This window comes from Phocoena sinus, chromosome X, assembly GCF_008692025.1.
Source record: "Phocoena sinus isolate mPhoSin1 chromosome X, mPhoSin1.pri, whole genome shotgun sequence".
NCBI classification, from domain to species: Eukaryota; Metazoa; Chordata; class Mammalia; order Artiodactyla; family Phocoenidae; genus Phocoena; species Phocoena sinus.
This window is the reverse complement of record NC_045784.1, coordinates 102233139-102255757: the sequence shown is the minus strand read 5'-3', so window position 1 is coordinate 102255757 and position 22619 is coordinate 102233139. Positions and strand designations below refer to the sequence as shown.

The 22619-nt window shown below is 44.8% G+C and overlaps 1 protein-coding gene across 2 annotated transcripts; it reads right to left on the bottom strand.

Annotated features, from left to right (window-relative positions):
• Positions 1–4721: 4721 nt before the first annotated feature.
• Positions 4722–21769, bottom strand: ATP1B4 (ATPase Na+/K+ transporting family member beta 4). 2 transcript variants are annotated; one of them, XM_032620133.1, is made up of 8 exons: positions 21705–21769; positions 17284–17545; positions 13077–13205; positions 12712–12816; positions 9454–9650; positions 8505–8561; positions 5715–5810; positions 4722–4981 (listed from the first exon to the last, which is right to left on the bottom strand). In XM_032620133.1, exons 1-8 carry the CDS (start codon positions 21765–21767, stop codon positions 4820–4822), a joined length of 1071 nt encoding a protein of 356 aa, XP_032476024.1. In that variant the 5' UTR covers positions 21768–21769; the 3' UTR covers positions 4722–4819. The 2 variants fall into 2 exon arrangements, with proteins under 2 accessions (XP_032476024.1, XP_032476025.1); XM_032620134.1 differs by having other exon boundaries at positions 17296–17545.
• Positions 21770–22619: the final 850 nt, after the last annotated feature.

Sequence of the window (22619 nt, the reverse complement as noted above, 5' to 3'; positions counted from 1 at the left end):
CACACCCTCTCCAGCAATTACTGTTTGTAGATTTTTTGATGATGGCCATTCTGACCAGTGTGAGATGATATTTCATTGTACTTTTGACTTGCATTTCTCTAATGATTAATGATGTTGAGCATTCTTTCTTGTGTTTGTTGGCAATCTGTATATCTTCTTTGGAGAAATGGCTACTTAGGTCTTCTGCCCATTTTTGGATTGGGTTGTTTGTTCTTTTGATATTGAGCTGCATGAGCTGCTTGTAAATTTTGGAGATTAATCCTTTGTCAGTTGCTTCATTTGCAAATATTTTCTCCCATTCTGAGGGTTGTCTTTTGGTCTTCTTTATGGTTTCCTTTGCTGTGCAAAAGCTTTTAAGTTTCATTAGGTCCCATTTGTTTATTTTTGTTTTTATTTCTATTTCTCTAGGAGGTTAGGATTTTCTATATACAAGATGATATCATCAGCCAGAGGATTGGAGAGGAGGGAAAGGATGTGACCCTCCTCCTGCATCTCATTTGTGAACATGTTTGTTCTGATTCAAGTCAGATACTTTTATGATTCAAGTTAACTGTTTTATGAAGGTTATATCATTCTATTCCGGGAAGAAAATGTTTTATGGAAGCCAGACTCTGAATGCAGATTTAAATTTTGGAATTCTCTTTGGTAAAGACAAAGTAGAACAAATCAAGATGGTTTCTTTCTTTCTCTTTCCACCTTCCTTTTCTTCCAAGCAAAAGGTGTTGACAAAATGCCAGAGTAGAGTGAAAGGACTGTTCTTCGGAGATCTTAATGTTAAAAATTTGAAAAGATTTTAGTCTAAAAGTTCAGATACAACCATAAGTAGGTATAGGATTTGACAGGACACTGACAAAATGTAGTGAACATCTATTCTATCTTCCACTTCCCATCCGTACACCCTTCTTTGGTAACAACACTTCAGTTTTCCTCAGGAGGATCACCTCTCCCTGACTTTCATTCCAGGCAGGTTAAGTGGTATTGATATCACCCCAAGATCCAGGGCTGGGCATGTGACTCAAGCCTGGCCAACTAGAGAAGTTTCCCCCTGTGGCCACAGAGGTTGGTTCAGGGATGGACACAGAGTCCAATTCAAGCCAATGAGAGACTCAGAATTTTTATTTGAACTATCAGGGAAGAGAAGCTATCTTTTCAAAGGGGAATTAGCCTTTAAGGATGTCGGCCTGGCAATGCTGGCAGCCATCATGCATATCTTGATTTGTGGAGCCTGAGAATGAAGCCAATGTGATGGAAAGCAGAATAGATAGATGGAGAGAGACTGGTTCCTAATGACATCTTAGAGTTGCTGGACTTTTCAGTTATGTGATTCAGTAAATTCCTTTTAGATAGTTCCAGCACTGTATCAGGCTCTGAGGAGTCTGTCCTCAGAATCTCAAAATCTTGGTGGCTGTGCTAGGTATTTCGTTTGCCCCTCCAAATGCACTTTCTACCCTTTTCCACCCTGCTTTCTTCTTTGGGAGGCTGACCTGTATGGACCACATCGGTGGGCTTCCTTGCCCTCTGACTTTTGGTTGATTTTGGACAATGGGAATGAAACAACTTTTAGTTTCATTCTCCTGTGGCCAAATCCCAGGAATTGGGAAAAAAAAAAGTGGGAGGGAGAAGAAGAAAAAAAGTCTTAAACTAATAGGCTGTCAGTTGTCGAGTTTTCCACCCACATGTCTGTCCAGTATTCCTATGGGAAAATCAGTGGCACAGTTTAGAAAGAGGAAATCATACACTCCTTTTTAATTTTAATTTATTGCTATCAACAACTCCCCAAGACAATATTAATGTCTTCTATATGAAGATTCCCAGCAAACAGATGCCTAAGAAAGGTAACTTCAGGATAATAATTTCAGAGGGATAAGAAGTAAAAAATCCTAAGTCTAGCATGGACAAAATCATGAAGGCATTTGAAAGTAGTATTTCTCATTGACAATCAAGTAAAACCAAGTGCACTGCAACAGATGGTATACAAATCAAATCCTGGTACAGCACAGTTTGGGGGACTATTTAAATTAACCCATTAGAAGTTTATTGAATTGTTAGAATTCAATTTTAGTGAATATATTATAATATCCAGTTCTGTATAATAAAGCTATTTTTAAATGTCCCAGCTGACATCCCCAACTGCCGTAGTACTATTCATTACTGCTTTGAAACTGTGGACACGATGGATTCCACTGAATGAGAAATACTGTATGACAAAAGATTCATAATTCCTTGTCTGTCTAATAGTCAACGTATTTAACAGGATAATGTATTATGTATAATATATAGCACCAGTTGAATTCCTGTGAAATGTTAACTATTCTAACTCAAATTTGACATATGTTTTAAAATGTTTGGGATATCATTCATTGATTTTTAAAAAGATGGTACTTCCTGGTAAGCAGCAGCTCAGAGTAGAAAGAGCACTGGACCTGGAGTCAGATGCAACACAGGTTGTTTTCACTAAACGCTCTAATATCATTTCCAGATCTAATGTTCTATTACCTTTTACTACTAAATCTCGAGAGTTTGGTTATTTGAGGTAATTTTTAGGTGGCTTTAAAGTTGTTATCTTCAAGTTTGTTTCTTTTTAAAGGTTAGCTTTGAAAATGGAATTTGGTAAGGAAAGGCGTTGGGAGGAGACAGTTTCATTATTTTTTGTATTTTCCACAAATCTGCTGTCGCATGTCTTTTAATCACTTGTTAATAGCAGGCAACCCCCCTTTACTCTGTCACTAAAAGTTGGAAAGGTGTCTGGGAAGGAGATTCCAACGAGCAGCAGCAGTCCTTTCTGCCATAAGCCAAGAGAGAAGCACTACCCGAGAGACTAGATTGCTGTGGTGTCTTTACATAAGTGGCTCAAATTCCCATGATTAAATAGCTTAGACTTTATTAAGAGAGTTCACTTCAGCGAATGCTGCTTTTGTTCTCAGATTTCCTTCTTCCCAACCCCACTTATATTTACATCTCCACATCAATGTCTGACCAATAGAAATCAAAAGCCTAAAATGTCCAGAAGTGATCTCAACATCGTCCTCTCCAATCCTGCTTCACTCGTGTATTTCCAGTCTTAACAATATCACTATCCCACTGGGTGTAGCCAAGCTCAAAACCTTGGCGTCATTCTTGACTCCTTCTTCTCCCTCGTTGCCCATTCCCCAGTCTTGCCCTTCTCCAATCCACCCTTCACACTGTGGCTGCCAAAGTGCTCTTTCTAAAAAGTAAATATGATCACAGAGCTTCCCTGCATAAAATGCTTTCATGACTCCTTTTCACCTACTCGATAAAACTCAAAGTCTTCTTTCAGTACCTGTATACATTTCTAGCCCAATCCACTGCCGCTCCCTGCCATTGCTCTGAGCCCTTTACACTCCAGCTACATGAACTGCTCAGTTACCCAAACACACCATGGTCTTTCGTGATTGTGACTTTGCATGTGAAATTTCCTCTGCTACTTTCTCAGCTTACTTTTCTTCATGTTCCCATAGCATTTCCACATACTAGTATTATAACTCTTGTCACGCTATATTGTAGTTACTTCTTTACTTGTTTTTCTTCACTACCATACTGTCAGTTCCCTGTTTTGGGAGAAGGTAAACATTGTAGAGGAGATTCAGACTCTGGATACTTCTAGGTGGCATTTAACCCTGCTTTGGACCCTGAGACACTATGCTCTTCTCTGATGCTTTCTTTTTCTCCTTGTCCCAGCCCTCCCCCTGGTGGAGGTGTTAAGGAACAGTGGAATGGTCACATGGCCAAAGATAAGACAAAGCAGCCTGGCTGATCCACAACCTGGATAAACATCTGCCTCTTATCATTTTTTAAGCAACTGCAAAGCTGGCTAATGGGCCTTGAGTTTAGGGTGGCCTGGCAGGAGCTTTCTGTCTTACCACGTATCAGTTGGGAGACCCTGATTTCAATCCCCAGCGCTGTAACGAGGTGTGGGCGGGGACGGTCAACATACCTATCCCTGATGGTCTCAAAGAACATCACACTACTGTCAAACAAAGAGCTCAAGAATTAGTTGGTGGAGATCTTCCTTGTTTTCTTCCTGTGTCTGAAGCTGAGACAAACCTTTCTGCAGGAACATTTGCCTTTGGATTACACCATAAAGCAAGGAATCTAATACCAGTCACGTCCACATGGTAGGTGTTCTCCCCAGTTGCAGTGGGCCTCACCTCCCAAAAAAAGTTATAGGGAAGGTCTATCCCAGGACAATATCCAGTTATCACTGACTTCTGTCCCAGTTTTAGATAACCTAGTCTGTGAATCAGTATTTAGTTGCCCATGTGAGGCAGCCAGTTTCACAAGCACCCCTGGATGTAGAGTTCCCTAGGTATGGTGGCCCTAGGTGTATTCTGGATTGGTCTGGTTGGTGATTCTCAGGGAAGGACCTTGCCAGGCAGGTTAACAAAAATGGTTAGTTATCAGCCTGGTTGGGAGGAATCTTACCTCTAAAAACAACAAATTTTTAGAAAACATGATGAATTTATAATCATTACGGAAATCCTCCTTCATGGCTATTGTGAATTTTATCAGATACTATGTTACACTACAATGAGACTTCTAGCAGCAAGAATGGGTTTTAGTTTTAAGTGGGAGAAAAGGAAATTAATATAAGCTATTTGTCATCAGGAGAGACTACCTTTAAAAATCAAATAGCTCACACAATGCCATTTCGAACATATGCCAAAGGCAAGGAAAGATGATCTGCTGTCTCAGGTGTCCACTTGGCTGTGTCCCAATTGAAGAAAAAGAATTCAGGTGCTACCAGGGTAACATGAAATAAAACAGAAACAGAACTGGTGGGAGTGGCCCCCTGAAGTTCTTAGGTTTCTATGTTCAGAGTAAAGATTACCCTACCCACAAAACGATCATTGATGACATCATTTATGATGCCTTTGCCCTTCAGTTGGCACTGCACAGGCACCACTTGGTTCTTCACTACATCTGTAAAGTGCATTGCCACCAGCGGGGAGGTGTAGTTAACCTGTAGGTGGAAGAACAATGAATTCTAAGTGTGAGGAGGGGAGGGTATGTAGGGGAGGGCAATAGGATGGAAGTGATCAGATAATCAGTGCAGGAGGATGGAACAACCTCCACAAAAGGAACTGAGTAAATCCCATGATGCCAAGTCACAAATGGTTAAATCAACTGACATGCTCTCTCTGCCCTGGGACAGTGGAGAAATGACATATTTCTCTCATAAGTCAGTGTCAGTTGTCTGATTGTCCTCTGGGGAAAACCAATTCTAGCTCAGCGTGATATGATTTTCTAGATATCAGACCATGAATCAAACCAGAACTAGTATTTATCAAGTCTCCGTGCTGGAGATGAAGTTTTCACTGCCCCAAGGCTCTAAGTGGGAGAAACAGGAAAGTGATTATTTGGGCATAATTTAGTGCAATGGCAAGTGATTTGTCTGCTCCTGGCTCTGCCACTAATTAGCTATGTGACCTTGGGCAAGTCACTTCCTCTCTCTGAACCCTAATCTCTCCATCTGTAAACTGAAGGAGTTAGGCCAGACCGTGTCTGAGATTCCTCCAGATTTGGAAAGGAGTGGTTGGGATAGGAATTGGTAGAGGGAACTCCTAGTCTGGGCCAGCAGCTATTCACCCCTTTGCTACGACCTGCTGCTCCCTAATTCTCATAGATCCCAGCCAGCCCTTCCTTTGTCTCTGAGCCCTTTCTGACAGCAAAGACTGAAGGGAATACAGACTTACGTGAGTCAGTTTGCCATAGTAAGGGTAGTAACGGAGGTCAAAAGAAGCCGACTCTGGGTAGTAATTGATGGATCGGATGTCGTTTTCATCACCTCTCTGTAAGTAAAAGCAAGTACGTATCAGGTGCTGGGTCATTCAGTGAGTTGGAGCCTGAGCTAAAGGGGCTTGTGTCCCAGGTGAAATCACTGTGTGACCCACAACTGTCTCAGGAAGACCACGAAAGCAGAATGGGGCATAGCTCAGCCCAGACTTATCCCCAGAGGAGTGTTTCCAGGGAGAGACTGTGCTTTGGCTTTTCAGTGCAAAGAACACTGAATAGAAGGCCCAGACCACAGAGGCTGAAGGTTCTCAGTATGGCTCTATGCTGGCTCCTAGGGGACCCAGGCAGAAGGGCTCCAAAGGGCTTGCAGTACCCAGTGTTGCTCTGGCAAGAGGGCCTACCATGCCAGCACCTCTCCAAAGAATCACACTGGTCCTGGTACCCAGTCTTGGACTTTGGAGCTGAGGCAGGTGTAAGTTGGAACATGCCTAGTAAATCCCACTCCACAACAACGTGCACACGGTGTGCTCATTTCTGGTTGAAGTCAGACCCAGTGCACAGGGACCTGATGCATAGGGACACAGCCTGTAGTTGGCTCACCTAAATGCACGTCTCTGACCACATTCTCTGAGGTGCTTGATTACAGGAGGTGGGGTCAGGAGGATAAGCAAGGGGGGAAATGATTAAATAAACAAGTCTACCCTCATCATATCATGTCAGGTAGGGGACTGCCCATTCTGCCTATGCGTTAGGCTTGCCCTAAATAGCAGAGGTCTAGAGGTTACTAGGGGGCAAATAGTGCATCACTACTAGCAAATCACTCACTCGGGTCATGTGATTACTTCTATCGATATAGTATAATGGCTCTTAGTATAAACCGAGCTCTCCTTAATTTATTCTAATAATTACCTCATCATGCTTGATTTCCACAAGTGGGTGTGGATTTGACCAGTGTTGATTATTATACAATGTATAATGACTCAGTGTTTCTTTTTTTTTTTTTTAAAGGACAGTTCTCAGCAAGGTTCCCCGTAAGCTGAAAAATGAATGGCTTCCACTAGGGAACTATAAGCAGGACTCAATCCAATTAATATGCTGGTTTAAGACTGAGTTCGTCTTTATGGTTTATTTATATATTCTTGTAAAAAGTAATGAAATTCATTTTTTTGTGAATGGTGTGTGGAATCAGTTCCACCAGTTTGCAGTCACACCTCACGTGTGTATGTTTATACATGCTCACATATATGTGACCAGAATGAATGTCCTTCCTACCTTGTTCACCTAGCAAGCACTGCCTGACCTTTCAAAGCTCAACTTCAGTGTCACCACCTCTCATGTGGAACTAACCTTTCCCTCTTTAATGTCCTGACTGCACCTTTTTTTTTTTTTTTTTTGCGGTACGCGGGCCTCTCACTGCTGTGGCCTTTCCCGTTGCGGAGCACAGACTCCGGACACGCAGGCTCAGCGGCCATGGCTCACAGGCCCAGCTGCTCCGCGGCATGTGGGATCCTCCCGGACCAGGGCACGAACCCGTGTCCCCTGCATCGGCAGGCGGACTCTCAACCACTGCGCCACCAGGGAAGCCCCACACTGCACCTTTCATAGCACCTGTATTACTTGATGGCCCTGATTTCAGAGATGGAATCATATTTATCTTGGCACCCCCAACACCTAGCAAAGTACCTGGTACTTAATAAGTGATCCATAAATTCTTGCTGAATGTGAACTATTGACTGAATAAATGCTGCCTTTTGCTGCTTTCTGATCTGCCACGATCAAGACTGGAGTTTTGAGCAGCATTTCTGGTACTGAGAATGGGGTTACCCGGCTTCACACATTTGCAAGACAACCGTCCAGGACTGGGGGTGTAGTAGGTGTTACCAAACAGGAGGGAGCTACTGCCAACTTTAAGAAGCAAACCCCAGCAAACCCAAGATCTTTGTAGGCTTTTTCCTACAAAGGAGCTAATTGGCACAGATGAGATAGGAGTTAATGGTCCCATGAAGGACAGTTAATTAGCATATTAATGGAGTTCTGTTTATACTTCCCTTGTAGTCATTTGTTATTGCAACACCCAGTGCCACTGGTCATTGCTGCAAAAAGTGAAATCAGTTTTATTTATTTATTTATTTTTGTATTGCTATATATGTTATATTGTAAAATATGTCAAAGAGTATGGAGGCTACACACACACACACACACACACACACACACACACACACACACGATTTAAAGAAGAAGAAGAAAATTGACCCCTGAAGACCTCCACCCAAGTTAAGAAACAGATCAGAGCCTGTCTTTCCACAAACACTACCTCACTTTTGTGATATCATTCCCTTGCTTTTCTTTTGTGAAATCAGTTTTAAAAGCAGGGACTAATGACTCTAATGAAAGCTGCTTGTTTAGTTCAAAGAAACAAGTAATTAGAGCAAAAGTGTAAACAGAATTTCCGTTAATGACTTGGCACATTGTTGTTTCCTGCTGTGGCTCTTAGCTGAGGTTCAGTCTTTGGCTTTCACAGGTATAAATCAGCACACACACACACAAACACTACACACACGAATACACATGAATGGAATGCTTTCTGGAAACAGGGAGGCCTGAAGGTATAAATGGAGGTGTAGTTATGAAAAGATTAAACCTTTCCCTAACCCTTAGGCAACCATCCACGGTAAAGCCCTTGGAAGGGATGACCCACCCTTTTGCATGAAACAGACGTGCTAACAGTACTTACTCAAAAGGCACTTTACCTGAACTTTGCAGGAAACCTTCACAGGGTCTCCAGGCTCAGGACGAAAGCCAACAATCTAGCAAAAGAAAACCAGCGTTTTTTTAAAAAACAAAAACCAAAACAGATTTGACAGTAAAAATATGGCTTTTCTAAATCCCCCTTGAGTTGTCCTTTCTTTAGGCATAAACATGATCTATTTTGCCCTCTCGGAAATGTTACAGAAAGCAGAAAATGCAAAGTATCTTCTGAGCTGCTCAGCTCAGCTTACTTCTTATTTTATTTGTGCCTGATATTCATACAATGGTAACTGCAGCAGGATTACCCTGAAAATGCAAAGAATGTACTGGGTCAAGAGGAGTGTGCCTGGTAAGGCTCTGCCACACCTGAGGCATGGCAGGAGAGAAGGAAAATGCATTTCTTGTGATATAGGAATTGTCCCAGGCTTCCCTGGTGGCGCAGTGGTTGAGAGTCCGCCTGCCGATGCAGGGGACACGGGTTTGTGCCCCAGTCCAGGAAGATCCCACATGCCGCGGAGCGGCTGGGCCCGTGAGCCATGGCCGCTGAGCCTGCGCGTCCGGAGCCTGTGCTCCGCAATGGGAGAGGCCACAACAGTGAGAGGCCCGCGTACCGCAAAAAAAAAATTATTTTAAATAATAAAATAAATAAATAAGAATTGTCCCCCATGCCACCCCCATGTCAGTCCTCTGTTCCAAACAGCTCAAGATCTCATTCCTGACAGAGCATCAAAGGTTTAGGGGTGCTGGAGAAGAATCAAAATAGAAAGTGTTCAGGGAGAAAAGGAATTATTGCTTGGTAGGTTTGTCTGGTTGTTTGTATTAGTGATGCTCTTGGTAAAAATGGCCAAACTTACAGTGTATGAAGACAGAGCCCAAGAGAAATGTAGCAGCCAGAGCCTTCCTACCCAACTCATCCACTTATCATAGACAGAGTGACAAGGGCCAATATACCCGGTTCATCTTTAGAAGGATGCAGGGCTGTCCAGTAGAGTAGCCAAAAGTAGGGTCCTCCAGGCCAGAGCAGTTCTTCAGGAAGGAGCGCTTAAATTGGCAGGCCTTCTTGTCCTCATCCTCATCACCATCTTGGATGAAGTATTGGCCCGGGGGGCAATCTACGTTCATTTCCTCTTGAAGACTGTCGTTATAACCTAAAGTGTGGGCGGCAAAGGGTCATGTTAGATAGGTACTACAGAGGAAGGCCATGTTTTCAGTAGTTCTCTTCCCTAGTTTCCTTTCTCCAGGAACTTGCTTGTGCTCCTCTGAAAGCCCACTCAGTTTGTCCTAGGGCCTGTGACGTGGCATCAGGTGCCCAAGGCCCTTCATCAGCAACATACCTCCAAGAAGCCTTCTGGGCTGGTCCCCTCAGCCCACTTTGATTGCTTGTCCCCTTGCTTTTCATTCCCTTGAACTTCTTCGATATCTGTCTCTGGATTGTATGTTTATCGCTTTATAACTTTTCTCTATTTTTCATTATTTCTTTTCTGATATGGTAGATTGTAAACTTGGAGGGCTGCCTTTCCTACTTCTGGGAGAGGAATAGGCAAAATAGTAGATGGATTTTGGAAGAAGGATTGAATCATATCGAGGCATGGCATATATAAGGAGGCAAAGCCCCTGGGTTAAATATCTTTAAGTTCAGCCTAGGAAAACATCTCTCTTTGAGGTCAATGAGAGGCACCCGATGCAAGACAGTGAAGAGTGTGTGTTGTGGGACAGGAGGAAGGGGGAGGACAAAGAGGAGGAGATAAACCAGCTCCTCATTCTTTACAGAGGGAAGTTAGCACTGCAAAATAGAAGCTTAGGTTGAAAGACAGAAAACAATGACAACCATAGGGTCTCCACTGAGAGGGTGAGGGGGTGAGATCTTGTCTACTGAGACCTGAGGCACTCAGAGTTAGTGTCCCTTTACACTGGATGGAATTTAACATGTGCCCAAGGTACATATATCAGGGAGAGAGCTGAAAAGGGCTATCTGTGAGCTGACTCTTTGGGCTACTAGATGCCAGAGAACTGGGCTTTAGAAATTACTGCATTATTTCCAGTTTGGTTCTAAATGATGGAATCCAGTTAGTCCTGTTAGATCCAGCCCCCATGCATTCATGTTCCAAGTAGCTCAGTTTTTTAGAGGAGATTGTGCACCTACAATCCACCAGCGTTGAAACTCCAAACGTAACTGGGAATTTTAAATCTATTCTAATTATGGCTAAGCCTTTATTTGTCCTTTGACAAAGCTACATTCAATTCAAGGTTTTGTTTTAATCTCTCTCTCTCTCTCTCTCTCTTTTTAGAGTAAACTATGTTCAAATAACAACTTTCTAAATAGAAGCTCTAATCATGTGCTCCTTGTTTCTCTTGAGGTAGTTCCATTAAAAATACTGTGACATGGACGTGACCCTTATTGCAAAATCCCTGTCCTCATGGGAATGAAATTGATACTCTGGGATGTCTATTTCAGAGATGTGTTCCTTTTTAACAGGGCATATTATCTACACTTAGGAAGTAAAAAACCCAATGCTTTTCCTAATGTTCCCCACCTGTGTCATCAGGTCAGAATTGATATTTCTGAATCTACTACCTTCTCAGAGGAATTTCCTCAGCAGAGATTCTGGCAGTACATTTGCAATAGCTCACAAACATTTTGAAAGAAAAGAAGATATTGTGCTGCCTATGATGCCCAAAACATTTTGGGGAGCCAAAAGTGGAACTACGTGGATTCAAAAAGAACCCAGCCCCTCTAATTTTACAGGTGAGGAATCTGAAGCTCAGACTTAAGCAAGATGACACTGAGCATTACCAATACAAAGCTGAGTTTCTAACTCCTGGTCATATGGCAGCAACAAAGAATTATGAAAAGCAGAACTTCTCGAGCTTTAATGGACATACAGATCACCTGCGGATCCCCATTCAGCAGGTCTCTGGAACCTGAGATTCTGCCTTTCCAACAAACTCCCAAGTGATGCTGATGCTGCTGGTACCTGGGTCACACTTTGAGTAGCAAGGGTGTCGAGAACAGAAACAAGGGTTTAAATTTAAACACTACTGCTACTGGGAGACTTTGATCACATTTCTCCTCCTTTCTGAGCCTTAGTTCCCCCAATGGGGATGATAGACTCTGCTATGCAGGGTTAAAGTTCAGTGACAACATTTACACATTTAAATAACATTTCCTATCACATAAGAGAATCCTCTTAATTCAGTGCACATTCTGTTGGCCACCCCCATCACCCCACTTCAGCCAGGCCAGGGAAACCAAACCTGGCTTTTTTTCCACAAATAATAGGTGCAGTAAACCCATGGGGCCTCCTCTTTGACAGCTGAATAAATACAGAGACTGTGTGCTCTGTGTTTAACCTTAACCAAGCTGCTACCTCAGTTTTCACCCTGTGTAAGGGCTTCTCAGAAAGCCATTCGTTCACCCCTGAAAATGTATCTGATGACGCTATAGAAAACACTTGCTATCAAAATGTTGGAGTGAGTGCCACCCAGAGATTCTTCCTCTAACTCCCTTTTGGACTGCTATTTAAATGAAGACACTTTTTCTCCTCCTTTAAGATGGATCATCTCCAAGAAATGAATTCTCTTACCTTGAGAAAACATAGGAGGCAAGAATCTTCCTGTTCTGGAGAACACTCTTCTTTTCTCACCACTACCTCCCCCAGAATTATCTTTTTTTTTTTTTTTTTTTTTTGCGGTATGCGGGCCTCTCACTGCTGTGGCCTCTCCCACCGTGGAGCACAGGCTCCGGACGCGCAGGCCAGTGGCCATGGCCCATGGGCCCAGCAGCTCCGCAGCATGTGGGATCCTCCCGGACCGGGGCACGAACCCCCGTCCCCTGCATCGGCAGGTGGACTCCCAACCACTGTGCCACCAGGGAAGCCCCCGAATTATCTTTTATAATTGATCATTATTGAGCCATCTGGATGTGCCCAGGACATAACTAGGTGCTATAGGGTGTTCAGGAAGAGAAAACAAGTTCTCTGCCCCAATGAACTTATCATCTTACTGGCTTATATGCTTTCAAGGCAACATACAATCACAAACCACAGCAGTTTTGATTGTATCTGCAGGTGCTGAGGGGGATGCATGGTAAGGAAAAACCAGAATGGGCAGTGCTAGTAAGACTGGGATTTCTGAGCCAAGTGAATTTTGAATTTTGAGTTCCCACCCATCACCTTTCCAAAGAGATTCTCACCATTCAGAGGAACTTACCCTGGAGAAAGCCATTTAGACTAATCACATAATGCTGCCAAGTGTCAGGTTCAGAAACGTTGAAGTTGAAGTTAAGGCTATGGGCGAAGGGTCTGATCATAACTCCTGGCAATGAAAACAGGTCTTGGATATATTAACCCATTCTTGGGATACTTTTTTTGTATCGATTCCCATGAAACCATTTCCCCCCAGGCAATCAAAATGAAAAGGACCATAATTTGCTAAGTACCATTTTACTTTTACTCTTAATAATTGAATCCCTAAGTCATTACCGGGAAGAGCCAAAGTTAATTGGAGCTGAACATGCTGTGCAAGCAGATTTCTGTCCAGCAAATTCTGAGAGCACAGGGTATTTGGGCACTCACCAGGAGGCTTCACCCTCTCAGTGAAGGTCGGCATGTAAGGACTGATGGTCAGAAATAGCGTGTACATGCAGAGGGTGATCACAGCGGCCAGGGAAGCATAGAAGAAGAAGTAAATGACTAAGATCAGGCCTGCAGAACAATCACAGATGAGGGTGGTCAGTGCTGGCCAACAAGCCCTGCCTCTGCATTTGAACTCATGAACCAGAACCAACCCAAACACGTGACATGGCTTTTTGTTTAATTCCCCAGATTCAGTATGTCCTTGCTTATTCAGGTTTCACCAATTTGAAATTGGTGAGAATTGCGTCAGAGGTCTGATTGCAGTTTACCTTTACAGCATCTCCGATGGAAGGGCTTGCTGAGCAAATGATGACCGTGAACGAGATTACAGGGGCGTGGAGTTTAAAGTACTGCAGAGGGCAAATTGCTTGGGAGTCCTCTGGGCAATGGTTGATGTCCTAAGTACAAATCATTCTTCGCTATTCATTAAAGTAGGTGCCCTAAAGAGTCCTAGTAGCTTGGTTCCAGTGATTATATGTATTTGCAAGTGATGAAAACAGCATTTCTTTTCACATAGCCTATAATTCAAACCTTTGATTCGTTTCCACTGGGTGTGCCTCTAATGAAGGCAAAGTGAGGTTTCACTTTACGTATTTCAAATCTTCTTTATCTTTGGCAAAACTCTAAGTGACTCTGCTTTTCAAAAAGAACACTAACGCAGGATGGGGAAGGGAAGAGGGGCAAACTGTACTTAATTACTGACACCTGCTACCTGTGAGCTCAGCCTGTGAGCTATAAGTTATAGAACCTCCTGGCACCCCCGACTTCTCACAGGTAAAATGGGGATAAGTTCAGCACTTACCTCATATTCTGATCAATATCCCTAACACTATTTGAAATTCAGCCTTTCCTTACATCCTGTGCTGACTCTACCACTTCCTAACTGTTTAATCTTAGACATGGTATTTACCTCTCTGGGCCTCAATTTCCTCATCTGTAAGATGAGGATAATAATAGCACTTACTTCTTAACATTGAATAATGCATATAAATAGCACAGCACAGAGCCTGGCATATACTAAGTGCTCTGTAAGTGGCAGTCTTCATCATTGTTATTATTAATATTATTATTGCCATAGGACCAGAAGCACAGTTGTGTGAATTCTTCCTCTGTGGGCTGGATTAGCACTAGGTTTGCCCCAGGATTAGGCAGCACAGAATGAGTGAATGAGCATGAGATTGCTGCTGAGAAGCTCTTTCAAGTCCTCCTTGGGGCTCTCTCAGAAAATAATATCTAGCTCCACTCACAGCAGTGACATGATGTCGGAGCTACAGATTTGAACTGAATCATGAACCAGAAACTGGAACAAACCACATAACTTTGCTGTACCCCAAACCAAATCCAAATATTAATTTTTTATAAGTAGATATTCATTTTAATTATTAATTAAATATTAAATTTTAAGTTGAACCATGAACCAAATAAAATGAACCAAAAAAAATAGAAAAAAAGGAGTAGGGAAAAGGAGAAAAAAATTCTTACTAATCTAACTAGAAGTGAACCTTTATGTTTTATAAGATGAACTAAAGCAGAACTGGAATATGAACACATTGATTCAGTTGGAGTCCCTGGAGAAGAAACAGCAGCACCTCGTGTGCTTGTGATACTTGGCTGCTGCCCGCCTGCTGTCCTGATGGGATGTGCCTTGTGACTCCTCCTCCAACCCTCTACCCCCATCCCCATCCTGGGAACCGATCAACAGCTGGAGCCATCCTGGGGGACCAGAAGGCTCAGTTTCATGGATGAGAGGAAAGCAATAGAATACGGGTACATTCCCCTGGAGATATCTTCCTTCTTGCCCAGGATGTGTGGCCAGGAAGCTGTAGATGGGAGAAGGGCACTAGCAAGGAGTCCCCTCAGCTTTGCCCAGGAGTCTGTGCCCTGGAGTCTGTGATAGGCTAACTGTCTCAGCTACACCACCCCTTGCCCCCGGCAAAACCAAGCACTGTACCCACCTGAACCCATTGATCTCTCCAAACCCTTTCTGTTCCAAATGTCCAAGTTTTACTTGGGCTGCTCCTCTAGGTAATCCAGGGTTTTCTCCTGAATGTCCCACCCAAGCTTGGATAGACCATTATATCTTGAATAGACTAGGTACCCACGATCCCAACTCTTCAGTCCTTCCACTAAAACACCCCATCAGGTCCTAAGGCCCTGTCCATCAGGGCCTTGCTCATTGCTAGAGTTCATGAAGACAGCATGATGTTCTGGCAAGAGAATGAACTCCAGTGTTCATCCAAGCTGGGTTTGAATCCCAGTACTGCCACTTTATTAACTGTGTGACTTTAGATAAGTTACTTACCCTCTCTAAGCCTCAGTTTCTGCATCTGTAAAATGGGGATAATAATATTACTACCTCATACAGTTCTTGTCAGTACCCAGTAAAATAACATAAAGTTCCTAAGAATAGAAGTTGCCCAGCTATCAGAGGAAAAGCCCACAATATAATAATAGGCTGGGTGAATATGTTGGTCATTTTGATGTCCAGGCTGGGACAGTGTTAGTAAGTGCTTAAGTGGCACCTAGTTCTCAAGCAGGAGGGCAGCAAGGCATGTGGCGGCCTAGGCATTAGCATCACTATTTGCCCTTTGCCCAGGGGTAGCCCGGGCTCTCCTTAGACCCGCTACCCCGAGGCCTGGATACGGCCTACCGTGCAGTGTCCCCACTGCCATATCTTCCCTGGGCACTTGAACCTTCCTCCCTCATCCCCACTTGTTGGCCTATGGATTGTTCTCCGCAGGCGCAGTTGGGATCAGCTCATCTGGTTAAGTTCCAATGGCTGGCTGTTTAAGGGTTAATGTAGGGCTCCCTCTCCCAGAATCACACTTGCATCTCACAAGGCCTGTTTTTCCAGTCCTCTTTAGGCAAGGGAGAAACAGCTGTGCCCCCTTTTGGAGCCCCAGTGAGTGTCCAGCATTTGTCTGCAGCTTCCAGAACGTCGGAATGTTCCTTGAATGGTACATTTGTTCCAGTTGAGAGTTCGAGGGATGGGCAGGGGTGGGGCTGGGAACTGAAGAGGGGTGAAGGGAGGTGGGTGTTGTTCAGAGCCCCACACCTGCTATTGCTAATTCCAGGCAGCAGGGCTGGCTGTTTCACCCTGACTGAGCTGAATTAGAAACATAAACTACAAAGGAGGGAATTCTCAGCCAAAGGGGCCTTTAGAAGGCATGACCATCGACTTTAGCAACCTAGACCCTTGGCACTGAGGGACTCTTATTTTATCCATAGAGTTATCTATTGTTTTCTTCTGTGGGTTAACTGAATTCAAACCAGCGGCTGCTCTTTTCCTGGGATGTTCAGAGACTATGGCGAGTGTGAATTTTACCACAAGCTAAATCTCCTGATAAGGATCAGCATTAATAGTTCAAGAGGTGAGTAGGACCCTGGGAGAGGCGTGCTGGGGAAGCTGTGAAGTAAAGGTGGTGGCAGCATGTGGTACAAAGAGGAAATGCTGGGGACCGCGATTCTGCCATTGATCAAGCAATATGGGGACTCAGCCGTAAATTGCTAGAAATGATCCCTTTAACCCATTTCTCTCTATACACCATGGGATCGATTGCAAAGCACATGCAAGCTGGGGCCAGGGGCAGCCGTGGCTCTCCTTCACTGATATTACGAGGTGAAATGATGAGGCTGTACAAACCCTTGGTCAGGTTAGCAGGGTCTTGGGTCTCGTATCTTAGGAATAGTCTTCTGCATAGTACTTTGTACTTTACAATTTTAACATCTTATTGGAGCCTCAGGCTGATCCTGTGAGAGAGGTAAGGCAGATACTGTTTCCTTCATTAAGCAGGTGAGGAAACTGAGGCTCAGAGAAAATAAACGATGAGCCCAAAGTTACAGATAGAAAGTGACAGGGCTGGGGCTTCAAAGAAATCTGCACTTTTTCAACTCATTCTTACTGTCTCTCTGCACTGCAAATGCTATTGAGCCCAGTGTATTTCAGCTATACAATCAAGTTTGTTCACCCACTTGGGAGTTTGTTCTGATGATATCTGCCCATTAATTTCCCTAGGCAGTGATCCTGTTACATGAAGTGCTAGAGAACTTTGCAGACAAGCCCATCCAACGTATGGTAAAGGAGTCCTGGACACCAAGCCAAAAGCAAAGGACACCCGACTGGGGCATTGGGACAACTGGGACTTACTCCAACTCTGACCTGTTCGGGCCAGAGACATCCTTTTCTCCGGATCCCACAGGTATGCGTTCACGATCTGCCATTTCCGCCACCAGGCACTGCCTGTTTCCTGAGCCTGACTCTCTTCCTCTTCCTTTTCCTCTTCTTCTTTCCCCTCCTCTTCTTCCTCCTCCTCCTCCTCCAAATCAGGTACCACCATCACCCGAGCCTCTTCTTCTGCTTCTTCCTCTTCATCTGCTAAGTAGTTCTGATTCACTTCATCCTGATCATCCTGAAACAGTGACAAAACACAATCCCCTTTTTGGAGAAGAAGATTTCCAATGGCACATCCCACCAGCCAAAATAAATGGAAAACGACTCAATATTTGGAGATGCTTCAGATGTCCACTTACCCATAAACATACCTGTTGTTACAAGAGGCAGATTTCTTTCTCTCTGTTCTTTTGCAGGAAATATCCTTTCTATGACCCATTTTGACCCAATATTCTTTCCATAGAGGTGCAAGTCTTATTATCGGCTTCAGGCATTTGGGCTGTTCCCCTAGGACTGCTCATGTCATTACTCTGTCCTGGGGCCTTGGCTTCCCGCTTAGCTTTGTCTGGCCTGTCAGGGCAGAGCTGAGCTCAACACTGGAGGATGGAGTAGTTTTAGACACTCGTGTCCGTGATGGCAAATTCTCAGTCCAAGCCAGCTTTGTCCTAACACCCTGTACACTTTCAGCTGCTCAACCTCACCATCCTAACTTGTGGCTAAAAATAGCCTGGGACAGACATCAGGAGGAGAGGCCAGCTGCTGTACCCCTCCTCAAAACTTAGACTGCCTTCCCAACAGAAAACAAGAGATGGGGGCGTTACTTGCTGCTTCTCTGACTGTTGCCCACACTGGAACCTCCTCCTGCCTTAAGCAGGTTGGACAGACCACCTGAGGGCTGGCACGGCAACTGATACGTCATCTTCCCCCCACCAACCCCATACCCTAGTCAGAAGTCTGGGCACGCAGTAAATGCTCAGCACATATTTGTTGATTGACTGATTGCAGCCATTACTTGAGATCTGAAACTGTAATCTTCTCCGAGTGGTTCTAAGAAACTTAAACAAACAAACAAAAAAACAACAACAAAAAAGAAAAACCCAGACTTCACCAAATGGTATTTCCAATGCCTCCCAGCCACGGGCTGGAGGGTTGGATCTTTGCTCTTTGTGGGTCTGAGGCCACCGTCCCTTCTCTCTGCTGTCCAAATCTGAAGAGTGGCGGGGCCTGTGCACCTGTTGGGGTTGGATGTGTCAAATGATAGAGGCCAGGGGCTCTGTGCTGCACCCTCCCTGCCTGATTCCTCAAAGGCCATTTAGAGGACACTCAGCTAAAAGGGCTGCCATGGCCGGGGGGGAGGGTCAGAAAACTGGATTGTTCAGAATCAGTAAAAGTGATACAGCGTGACAAGGCTGTACTCTCAGCATTCAGTCTGCCCGGCGCTATCTAGCTCTTGATTATGAGCACTCTTGAATCGCTCTCTAGTTTGTTCAAATGTACAGCTTTATGTCATGCGCCATATCAGCACTGACAGGGACCTTGAAGATTCACTTCTCCATGTGAGGCCCAGAGAGGGGACAGGATCTAGCCAAAATCACTCAGCAAGGTCATGATAGAGCTGACAGTCTCAGAACCATGCTTCCTGATACCCTGGACAATGTGATGCTTCTCACACTGAGCACAAGTGCCTAGAGGCGGTTTAGCAGAGGTGGTTTATGGAGCACGGCGATGTGTTAGATTCTGTGTTCCCAAGAGACTGGAGGTGCTTATAGTCAAAGATTTCTAACTCTGACAAGGACTCACAGAGTAAGGCTTAGGAAAATAAACCTCATCACTCAATGTTGAATGGATTAATAAATGTTCTTAAATCTCTTTCCCTTGTGTTTGAACATATGTACCCATTTGACCTCCAGAATGACATTCTGAGCACCCGGGGGCAGGGTCCATATTTTCTAACTCCTTGATGGCTCTCCACAGTGTGGAGCCCACAGCTAGGTAACCAGCAGGTACTGAACAAACGTCAGTGATAACTGCCTGACTGAAAACTCCTGAACCAGAGCTCTGGGGGAATGCTCTCACAGAGCTTGCTGCTCTGGCCTCAGCACTCATTTGGACTGTAGTGGGTAGTCATCACGGCCCCCAGAGAATCTAATGCAACTGAGAATCTCAGAGAATTTGAAGTATAACATTTCAACGTGGAGACATTTATATTCCCTTTATATTTTCTGGAAAACTTCCTTTTCTCTCCTTGTTGCCTGTTTGCCTGCCGTCCACCAAGGAGGCAGCTGGCTTTGGCCTCAGCCTGATCTTATTTGTAGATATGAGCTCTCACGATAATCCCATTAAAGATGGCTTGTCATTAAAGCTTTACCCTCCCGGGAAGAATTAACCTTCTCAGAGCTAATTTCCCCACGGCTCTCACACTGCCTGAGCTTCAGGAACCGCAAATATCTTTTCCCCTCTCCCCTGCTTCCAGGTATAGGAGAACCTCACATTGTACAAGAGAGGCACTTTTGTGCAACTAACTATTTAACGGAATCCAGTAGGGAATCCTTTGGTAATGAGAGGGTCTGTTTTTGTCAGTTTCCTAAAGTGGCACTGCCCTCATGTGATAGTGTATGTGAGTGTGCTGGGGCCATCGTGTTGCCCTAAAAGGAAAGAGTCTGAAGGGCAGAAGGTGGCTCCATTTTGAGCACTCTAAATATATAAACATATAAACAAATATATAAACAAACAGTATGACCCGAAAGGTAAATTTGTGCCCTGCATTGAGTAACACCCTGTAGACATTCAAACAGTTGGTTAATTGTCGAAGAGACATTAGCACCCGATTATTCACTGCATCAAATAATTTCTTTTTATTTCTGTGCGAGGGCTTTCCCTAGTTGTGGTGAGCGGGGGCCACTCTTCACCGCGGTGCGCGGGCCTCTCACTATCGTGGCCTCTCTTGTTGCGGAGCACAAGCTCCAGACGCGCAGCCTCAGTAGTTGTGGCTCACGGGCCTAGTTGCTCCGCGGCATGTGGGACCCTCCCAGACCAGGGCCCGAACCCGTGTCCCCTGCATTAGCAGGCGGATTCTCAACCACAGCGCCACCAGGGAAGCCCCTTAATTTCTTTTTAAATTTGATCAAGTAGCCCCTATAAAGAGCAAGATCCCCTGATGCATTTAAAATCCAAACCAGTTGACAAATAATTGAAATTATACACAGCGCTTTAGCAGCATTATAGAGAAAAGATGCGAAGTAAGGAATAGTTATGTATGCCCTACAGACTGTGACTGCTCTGAGACCTGGTAGGGACTTTGGGGATGTCAAAAGAGAGATTCTACAAACTGTGGCTGGAAAGTTACGAGAAGCCCTCCACAGGTTGATACGGGGTTGGAGGAATTCGTGTCTGCCTCTGCTGTCTGTTGACAGTCTCCACTTAGCTCCCTGGTTATATAAGTGGACATTCCCCCCCAAAAATGGATTAAGCTTTGTTTCTTCCTGGGGCCCAGATCACAACCCTCTCTGGGGGAGATTTCAGAATATACCTCCCCGCAAAGAAAACTACTGCAGGCGGCATATATTCATGATTTCTAGCAAAGTAAACGCAAAGAAACTTTGGGTTCAAAAAAATTTCTAATGCACCCTGGAGATAAATGGTGACATTGAAGTTGGGGTGCGTGAGTGTTGGGCAGGGCAGGGTGGCAGGCAGGGAGGCAATGGGTGGTGGAGAATCAGAGGGCTAGGGAGTGGCATGCTGCAAATATGATGGAAAGAGCACAGGATCAGAAGTCAGGAAACTTACATTCTCACTTTGGCTCTTCCAGTAACTTGCAAGTCACTCCTGTGCTCTGAGCCCCAGCAGCCTCCTTTACATAATGAGGGGTTCTGGAGAGATGATGTATAGGACTGCTCCCAACTTCTATCTAGGATTCCATGCTTTTAGCCATCGTTTGGAATTTCTGCTTTAGAAAAGAGCAGCTGGGTTCCTAAGAAGCTACCACCCAAAGCGACTGAGACAGCTGGATAGGCAGCGCCTTTCATTTCCTCTTCCCCTTCCCTTCTCTCTTGGCTAAATTTCTTGCTCTCGGAATGAAACCTCTATTCCCAGACTCCAAAAGGTCTGTTCAAATTCTAGACTCCCACGAAAAACTTTTAGAAGTCCCCCTTATTCTCTGGCATCTTCCCCTTCCCTTATGTTTGTTGCACAGGAAGAGGGGCTTCCTCTTTCAATCCAGCAATTTAGGGTGCAGTGGGGTACTGGGAGTCACTGCTCGAGCTTGAAACAATGGACTTCCTTAAACTTCACTGTTCCTGCCCATCTTAAGGAGAAGCAGCCCTAAGCCACCACCTACACATCCCCCAACCCACCCCACTAAAAAGGGACAGCAAAATATTCTGCTCCCTGGGACTCACAAGTCTGTAGCGATAACCGTATGGAAAGGCCGGAGCCCTTCTGGACCGGAGCTGCCTTCTCATGGCTGTTCAGTGGGCAGAGACGCGGCAGAGGCAGGCAAGTGGCTGAGAGCTCTGGAGCTTCTGCTGGTACAGGAGACACTGGTTGCTGGGGATACTTGGCGCCTAGTAAAAGTGAACCCTCCTGGCATGAGCCCTTCCCCAAAATAATCTAACATGCCCCTCTCTCATTGGTTGGCCCCTTCCCTGAATCAAAGGAAAGCCCTTATGGAAAAGCAAGCTCATCATTACAGGGAGGGGGAGATATTCTGGGTCACGAGGATGAGCGACTCACCCCGCCGCCCCGAACTTCATGTCTCTTCTCACTCCCTGCTCTTCTCTAGCGCCTGAGCTACTATGGGCCCAATGGAAATCTTAAGTTGTGTTCTTCTCAACTGAGAGTTGGATATCAGTGTGTGCAGGGGGTGGGGCGTGGGTGGGAGTTGGGGGTGAGGGGAGTTGGCCAAGAATAACTTTCTTTTTTCATAAGGCTGATCTCATGCAAAAGGATCTAGGGTGTCAGGAAAGATTCCCTTTGCTCTCCCCACCTCCCCCCACACACACACCAAGCCACCTACGATATTCCTTATTTGTGTCAATCCACCAGCCCCTTAAAGGTGGATTATGCGTTCTGATTTTAGAGGCCAGGCTCCTGCTTTGCCCCTCCCTGCCCAAAGAGGATCTTGGACATAAGAAGCCTTTTTCTAGCCTACATGTCAGAATGACCCCATCAGCACTACCCCTCACACACACACCCCTTGGAATCCTGGCCAAATTTCTGTAGTGGTTGAGCTCTATATTTATCCCTTAGCATCAGGGCAGGGAACAAGCCAGAACTTTGCAGTGTCAGTTTCCCAGACATATATAACTCCTGAA

Coding starts and splice junctions, on each gene's coding strand:
- ATP1B4 (XM_032620133.1), bottom strand. CDS start 21,767: ATGAGAAGGCAGCTCCGGTCCAGAAGGGCTCCGGCCTTTCCATACGGT. Junction 13,206..17,283: donor CCGAACAGGTCAGAGTTGGA/GTAAGTCCCAGT, acceptor ATTGTTCTGCAG/GCCTGATCTTAGTCATTTAC. Junction 9,651..12,711: donor TCTAAATGGCTTTCTCCAGG/GTAAGTTCCTCT, acceptor CCCACACTTTAG/GTTATAACGACAGTCTTCAA.